Raw genomic sequence first — 8,178 nt, forward strand, 5'->3', positions numbered from 1 at the left:
CCTCACCTCTGTGCCTGAGATATCATGGATCCTCCTAGAGGAGGATCCTCCTATGGAGGACAGGGAGGTGATTTGGGATAGCCAGCACAGCTTCACCAAGGACAAGTCCTGCCTGACCAACCTAGCGGTCTTCTACAATGGAGTGATGACATCAGTGGACATGGGAAGGGCTACAGATATCATCTGGACTTCTGTAAGGCCTTTTTGACATTGTCCCCCAAAACATCCTTCTCTCTAAATTACAGAGAGATGGGTTTGATGCGTGGACTGCTAGGTGGATGAGGAATTGGTTGCATCCATGGTGATAAGTGGTGTCCCTCAAGGGTTCATACTGGGATCAGAGCTATTTAATGACACAGACACATCAATGACACAGAGAAAGGGACCAAGTGCACCCTCATCGAGTTTGCAGATGACCAAGCTGAGTGGTGTGGGTGACATGCCTGAGGGATGGGATTGCCATTCAGAAGGAGCTGGACAAGCACAAGAAGTGGGAGCCTCATGAGGTCCAACAAGGCCAAGTGTGAAGTCCTGCACATGGGTTGGGGCAACCGCTGGTACCAATACAGGCTGGCAGATGAAGGGCTGAGAGCAGCCCTGCTGAGAACAGCTTGGGGGTACTGGTGGATGAGAGGCTGGACATGAGCTGGCAATGTGTGCTTGCAGCCCAGAAAGCCAACTGTGTCCTGGGCTGCATCAAAACAATTGCAGCCAGCAGGCTGAGGGAGGGGATTTCTGCCCCTCTGCTCTTGTGAGACCCCACCTGGAGTACTTCACCCAGCTCCAGGACCCCCAGTATAGGAAGAACGTGGACCTGCTGCAGTGAGTCTAGAGGAGGGCCACAAAGATGATCAGAGGGCTGAGCACCTCTCCTATGAAGACAGATGATGAGAAACTGAGTTGTTTAGTCTGGAGAAGAAATGGCTCTGGGGAGAAAGGGACTAGTAAGAGTGATGGGGACAAATGTTTTAGCAGGGCCTGTTGCAATAGGACAAGTCGTAATGATTGTAAATTAAAGACAGTTTATTCAGATTAAATACAAGGAAGAACTTCTTTCACAATTAGAGTGGTAAAAGCCTGGAACAGGTTGCCAGAGAGCTGATAGAAACCCCATCCCTGGAAACGTTAGTGGTCAGGTTGGATGGGGATCTGAGCAACCTGATCAAGTTGAAGATGTCCCTGCTCATCACAGGGGGTTGGACTAGATGACCTTTAAAAGGTCCTTTCCAACTCAAACTATTCTGTGACTCTATGAAATAGAAGGATCCTGCCCTGTCTACTGCTCTCATGCAACTGGCCAGAAATCCACAGGGAACAGAGGCAGACCCTGGCTTTATCCCACTTGTTCAATCTCTAAGAAAAAATATCTCCACAGCAACAGATTCGGACTAGACCAATTTTTCCAAAATTAGAAACATCAGTTACCATCATTCATTTGATTTCCAATTGGTCGTTCCTTATATTGGCAACAAATTATGAATTGACTTTTAACCCACTGTCTTGTCCCTACAGATTAGTAGACCACCTCATATTATTCAGTGAAAGCTCCTCTGCTCTATCAACACGTCACAGGATGAGCTGTCACTGATGAATACGGTGGAATTTACAGGTTTACAATTTTAGGACTGACCTGTTTAAACCTGAATTGCTTTTTCACTTTACCCTGAATCAGCGCATGATTCTCCCTAGTGAATCCTTGTCCTGTCGTGCCATGGCACAGCATCTTCCATGGTGGTTACTCAGGAGATCCATACAACTTCAATAACCTGTAGCATATCCCTTTGCAAACTGCAGCCAACAGAAGCCACATACAATCTTCTTAAAGGTACCAGATGTTCAATCTTGGCTAAAAAACAGGACACCAAGAAAAGAAGGCTTTGAACAGAAAATGTGAGCCAGTTTGTCTTCCCCAAGGGTTTCTTGTACTGCATTATGAGCCTAAGCAGACTTTGTCTCCTGAAGGCTTAGGGGTCACTGCAGTCTGAGACAGTTGTGACCTCTTGTAATTTTGCTGGAATACATCCAGATTTGAGCCTCTCAGGCAAAAATTGTCTTCTGGCTCAGTGTTGGGCTGAGTTACAGCCTCAAGGGAAAGAGGCAGGCAATGAAAACCAGTGGGAGTTACTCTTCCCTGCTGTCAACATATCCTGACAAACATGTAATGTAGTCCCTTAAGGTGATGCAGTGGTCAGTGTTTATAATAATTTTAATACATTCAGTAAACAAGTAACACAAAAAAGAAAATTAACAACATTAAGGCAGTAGTGAAGAACACACAAAGATAAGAAAATGCAAATCCAACCTGTGCGTTTTGTTCTGTTATTTTCCTTGCCTGGCTTTTCTGAAGCCTTTTTTTTCCCTGATGTATTTATTTTTCTCTCCTTTATTTTCTTCATGTCATATATTCCCTGACAGTCACTGCATTTGAACCTGCATATAATAAATATATAATATTTTATGTCTAATTTATTCACGGACAGTCTTTATCATTTCTAAACCTATTCTCTAGCTTTTCAGACATGGTATTGTGAGGTGATCTGTTGTTGGATTTGGTATTGTGAGGTGATGTGCCAAATTTTCCAAAAAATGTTAAAAACACTGGAATGAAAACAAGACCATGAAGAGCGCCAAACAAAATGACAAGAAACATGATCTTGAAGAAGGTCCTAAAGATGTAGGTTTTTGCTGCAGCCAGGACAACGACTCCTAATATAGTAGAAACTGCACCTTGTAATACCGGGTAACCGAGCAGGGACAGCGCTTCGATTGCCCTTTTATTGGCTGATGACTCTCCACTCGTAACAAAGGCATAGGAAATATGAGCAGAAAAATCTACCGAAAACCCTATACAAATGACCAGGTTGATCATGGATATGGAATCGAGATTGACGTTCCAGAACGCCATGAAACCCGCAACACCAACTATAACAGAAGCTATTGCAAAAGTCACCCACAGGCAGCACAACGGGTTGGGAATGAGCAGAAGGGAGACAACGAGCATTGCCCCGGCAGCAACGACAACGTTCTGAACGGTGTTCTGCACTATTACCAGGTACTGGTCGTAGTAGATGAATGCTGGGTGATACACCTTCAGTGGAATACTGCACTGCCTGGCTGCCTCTCTTAACTGATTGAGAAGATTCTTCTCATCAACGGCTGAGGTCACGTCCACTGTCTGGAGGAAGAAACGTGAAGCTTCTATTTCATCCTGAGTCTTGTTTAAGTCCCACGCAAAACTGGAACGAATGCTGAACAGTACAGGTAAGTTATTAAAGAACTGAGTCTTATCGTTTATATTTATTGAAGTGCTTTCAGCGAGTACTGTGTATACTCTCAGCCAGGACTCTGAGAGGTTCTTATCAACGTAGGAAATGTTCTCCAAATTCTGTGCACAGCTCTCAATGCCACGACGAACCGTCTCATTCCAGTAATCTACCCTTTCAGGAATGACAACCATGACCCTGGGTCCATACGTCGAGAAGTATTTCTCATCATCATCATAGTATGGAATAACGTAAGAGTCATCATTAGCCAGATTTCGAAGATCGATGCCTTCCCTGATCTGAGTACACCCATAAACACTGCCACCCAAATACGTTCCGTACAGCAACACCACGAGGAGCTTGACCCATTTATTTGTAAAAAAAGGCCCGTAATACTCTTTAAAGAATATACTCATTGGATGTTCCCCTTCTGGCTCAGAGGACTGCCTGGAACAGCTGCCGACACAGCAAGCGTTGTACAAGCAGGAGTTCTCAGCCCGATCTTTATCTACTCCCACACGCATACAAGTCAGCCAGTGTCGGTTTCCTTGCTCCCTTTTATGATTTAATACAAGAACTGCCCCAAAGAAGGTCATGGTATATACATAGCAGAAGATAAAAGCAGTGCCTGTATAGAGGCAGAAAGCTCTCACGGATGGAAAAGCAGTCCAGGTGCCAATGAAGAAGGCCAAAACATCCGTGAGAGTGGTGATGGTCACAGAAAGTGCTGCCTCTGAGTAAGTCTCAGCCAGCAGAGATTTAACATTGGATTTCTCTTTTTTCCTTGAACTTTGTTCCCAGGAAGCGATCATGATGAACATGTCATCAACGCCAACCCCTGCAAGAGGAGAAAAGGTTAACTCTGCATTGCAAATGGCAGCTTCCACTAACACCCAACAAAACTATGACATTAATCACATCGAAGTCTGCATAAAATTTTGAAAAAGAAAGTTGGGCTATTAATATTGCTTTAGTGGTGATACAAGTTACAAGAGAATCAGGAAAACAGATCCTGTGTGTGTAGCTAAATGTAGTACCTTTCAGAAACTCTTGGTTACCTGATGGGTTGTTGATCCCTTCCCCTTCTCTGCTGAAGGTCTGAGCACACCTACTCCATCTCTGGAAAGTTCTTGTATCTGCTGTCCACATGTCCACTGATGCAGACAACACACATTCCAAAGCATTATGTATTCTGAAGCTCAGCTATCCTTACCACTGGAAGTGTCCTCCATTATTCCTGGAATCTCCTTCATCAACTTATACCAATAATTTCTTGCTCTGCCATCAGCACAGAGGGAGAACAATTGCGATCCCCGTTTTCCAGTGGCTCACTTTTTTATGCTCTTTGCCCTCCACTTCTCTCCAGTTTATCTTTCAGCACTTATTCATGATTTATTATTCATGTATCTTCACATTTATACTGATGCACCCAAAAATATTCCCCACCAGAATCCTGGGAAAGACTGGACACTGGGCTTGGGGGTTTGCTAAGACACCAGAGTAAGTGAGCTGAAATTTGAAAAGGAAGAGCCAATGTGCCTCTCTCAGCTCTGCCAACTCTCAAGATTTTAATCACACACCTTTCAATATTATGCCAATGTTGTCAAGGGCTCTTCTATTCCCCAAAAATTAACCACACAAAGGGAAAGCAAGACTGGGTGAGTAGAGGAGTGAGCACAATGATTTATCCAAGCGTAAGAGAATAGATGAAATCACTCCCTGCTGCCTGAACAGGCAGTTGCCAGTAGACAAGCAAAGATGAAGTAAGCAGCACGTCAAAAGGTACTAGTGGATGGCAGTGAGCCATGCTGCTTCCAGAAAGCAGGCAAGTACAAAGCAAATCATCCCATGGACTGAGAAGTTGTTCGCTTTAATGCAAGGAGGACAAAAGTCTGCATGTTATTTCTGAAGATCTGAAGGGCTTCAGCCCTTTCCCAGGTATACAAAAGGGTTTTTCTGACCCTATTCAGAGCCGCTGCAATTGATGAGCAAACAAAAACAAATACAAAATGCATTGGAATTATGCAGGAAACAAAGAAATGATGCTTGCCCTAAAGAGCATTTGCATTAGACAGCTAAGATGATGCACAGGCTCTATCAACCTGGAAATTCCATGAGCTTTCCTCAGCATGAGACCAAGCCCAAGAAAACTTCACATGAATTTATCCCATAGGAGAGCAGATAAGGATTTTAAAAGCAGTAATTTATTTGCAGCAACATTATCGAAGGGCATTTGGAAAGTTCAGCACTGCCTGTCAAGCAGTCTGTGCAACAGTGATGTAATGATACCAATTTTCTTGGGTTTTTGTGGGGAGCTGCTTGCACAAATGGTGCATCACTTCAGTTGTGTAGCTGAATGAGACTGGCTACAAGGACACTAGAACAGTGCCAGAAGTATTAACCTTACCACTCTCTCATTTATAGTTTTCACACCATAGCAGTGGAACTAGAACAGGCATTGTTTTCTGGGAAAAGCTGCCCTTGCTCCAGAACACAGCTGAGCTGAGCTGAGGGGCTCACCTGCCTGTAGGAGCTCTAAGGAGGCTGCACCTCCAGGTATCTGCTCCCCTCACTGCAGCACAGAATGTTGTATGATCCGATGCTCATGTCATAGAAGACTGACACCATTAGGTTGTTTTAACTTTGCTTTAGTCTTTGATTCAGACTCACTTTTCTACTTACCCAGAATCAGGAATGGTGCGTTTGCTACAGTGACCACAAACGGTGCTCCACAGAAGAGCATCAATCCAAAGCTGCTTAACACAGCTAAGCCGGCAGAAACCACTCCACAGCAGGCAAGCCAGACATTATTTCTTATACAGCTCAGTCTGAAAATATTTCAAGGAATATCTTCATTACGTGTCAAATACTTCACCAAGGTGTTTGGCATGACAAGTGCACAGGTACCAGTGATACCCTGTCTGAAGAGAACTCCTTACGAAAGTTGCTAGGAGGGCTCCCAGCTGTCAGCATTGGAGAAGGTTAATTTCTCTAGGAGGTGCTCTATGCATTATTACCGCTGGCCAGCTATATTCAGAAGAGTAAAGATGTGTACTGATCTTTGTATCAATAACAACAGAGATGCAAAATGAAGACACATTAGTTCTACCAGTGAGGCTAGACTTAGGGTGACCCAAAAAAATGATGAATTTTTAGAAGCTCTTTGCTTTTACATGGGTTCTTGGTGTATCACATCAGTGTAATACAGAAGCACCTCCCAGGCAGTAATGCCACACAGAGAAACTTTCTCAGCAGGCAGATTGGCTACCAGCTTTTTGCCAAGACACCCCTGAGGGCTGGCTCAAGGATTCCCCAAGAAATGTTCTAATGGGCATGATGCTTGATGCAAGTGCTAAACCAGGCAGCCCATCCTGCAAGCAGAACATTTCTTCTCAATACAGTACACAAACACTGCTGTACAGCTCACCATCCAACACCACAAAGAAAGGGCAGGTTAAGTTCTCTGTGGACAGCAGATAAGGCTCTGACTCTACTATCAAGCAGAACACTTAGAGCTGTACCCAGATTTGCAGTAATCTATGAGGCTAGTGCTCATCCCCCTGAACCTTAACTAAGCTCTGAATGCTTGTTCAGGTATTCATCTGCTACTTATCATGAACCCCATCTAAGCAGTTGGGAAACATGCACAGGTAGACAAGAAAGAGCAAAGAAATACATTTTGCCTGTTATGAAATGTCACAGTCTGCAGCTTCAAGAACGCTTTCTCTCAACCACAAACAGAAACCAGAGCAGAAACCCACAGAGGCAGGTAAAGAAGAGCAGAAGTCACTGCTCATTGAGCCATAGCTTAGAAGGCATTTTACCTTAAGCAAGAGATGATTGCAAAGTTTATTGTCAAGAAATACGTTACGGAGAAGAGCGGGATTACGCTCTTGGTATTTCCTTCAAACTCCTCTTGTCTGGACAGCGACGTAAAGTAAGTCACCTGCCATTAAAAGAGCAAGGAAAGAAACGATGAAGCACATTTTTTTTCTTTTTGGTCTTTGTACACACGCACAGGCAAGGCTAAACATCACGTTGGCACTGTAGCATTGCCGTGGCCCTCGCAAGCCGCAGGCCACCCGCCTTCTCCCCGCACCGTCTCCTTTCCTTTCCACGGCGGGGCTGCCCGGACATTTCGGGGCTCGGCGGCTCCGCACGGCCGTACCCGCCCCTGCGTTACCTGAATGGAGCTGAGGTCCAACTCCCTCAGCTTCGACGAGATGTTCCGCAGGAAGCTGTGCAGCCACTGCCGGCTGTCCTCCGCCTCGGGGCCGTCCTCCCGCAGGTAATACACCAGCTTCAGGGCCCGCGCCGACAGCAGCCGCCCGCCGTCCGTGTCCACGCCGCCCAGCGCGGCCCCCAGGAAGACGCTGCCGTTGACGGGGAACTGGAGGCTCCCCGGGGCGGGCGGTGGCTCATCGCCCCTCCGCGACAGCAGCGGGTTGGGGCTGGCGCAGCTGCCGTCGCTGCGGGCGCAGAGCCGCTCGTAGTCGGGGTCGCGCACGGTCTTGTCCAGCCGCAGCACCTCTTCCCACGCCGTCGGGTCCAGCACCGAGGTGCCGCCGGTCACCACGGCGATGAGGGCGGCGTAGGCGCCCTCGGTGGGCAGGCGGGGGGCGGAGAAGCGCTGCGAGTCGTTGGTGGGGAAGTGCCGCCGCACCAAGTCGCGCTCGGCCTTGGCGGGGCCCCCCGTCGGCGTGAACTGCTCCTCGATGTCGTTCGCCTGCCGCTGCGGCAGGAAGAGGAAGCCGGCGCCCAGCCCGCCCGACAGCAGCAGCGGCACCAGCACGAAGGGCCAGGGGCAGGCGGCCACGCCGCTCGCCAGCCCTTCGAAGAGCCGCCGCAGCGGCCGCTCCAGGCAGTCGGTGTTGCGGCAGGAACAGCGCTCCGCGGGGTCCCGCGGCCCCGCCAT

At 47.2% G+C, this 8,178-nt stretch overlaps 1 protein-coding gene across 1 annotated transcript; it reads right to left on the reverse strand.

Annotated features, from left to right (window-relative positions):
* Positions 1-1,225: 1,225 nt before the first annotated feature.
* Positions 1,226-8,178, reverse strand: LOC116800135 (patched domain-containing protein 3-like). The gene is made up of 4 exons (XM_032713735.1): positions 7,447-8,178; positions 7,088-7,209; positions 5,946-6,091; positions 1,226-4,101 (listed from the first exon to the last, which is right to left on the reverse strand). The coding sequence occupies exons 1-4, from the start codon at positions 8,176-8,178 to the stop codon at positions 2,471-2,473; spliced, it is 2,631 nt and encodes an 876-aa protein (XP_032569626.1). The 3' UTR covers positions 1,226-2,470.

Source organism: Chiroxiphia lanceolata, chromosome 1, assembly GCF_009829145.1.
Source record: "Chiroxiphia lanceolata isolate bChiLan1 chromosome 1, bChiLan1.pri, whole genome shotgun sequence".
Taxonomy (NCBI): domain Eukaryota; kingdom Metazoa; phylum Chordata; class Aves; order Passeriformes; family Pipridae; genus Chiroxiphia; species Chiroxiphia lanceolata.

What these genes read in the sequence shown, in the direction of transcription:
- LOC116800135 (XM_032713735.1), bottom strand. Translation starts at nt 8,178, where the DNA reads ATGGCGGGGCCGCGGGACCCCGCGGAGCGCTGTTCCTGCCGCAACACC. An exon ending in GCAATCATCTCTTGCTTAAG is followed by an intron (nt 6,092 to 7,087) that starts GTAAAATGCCTT and finishes AAATATTTTCAG; the next exon opens with ACTGAGCTGTATAAGAAATA. An exon ending in CGCACCATTCCTGATTCTGG is followed by an intron (nt 4,102 to 5,945) that starts GTAAGTAGAAAA and finishes CTCCTCTTGCAG; the next exon opens with GGGTTGGCGTTGATGACATG.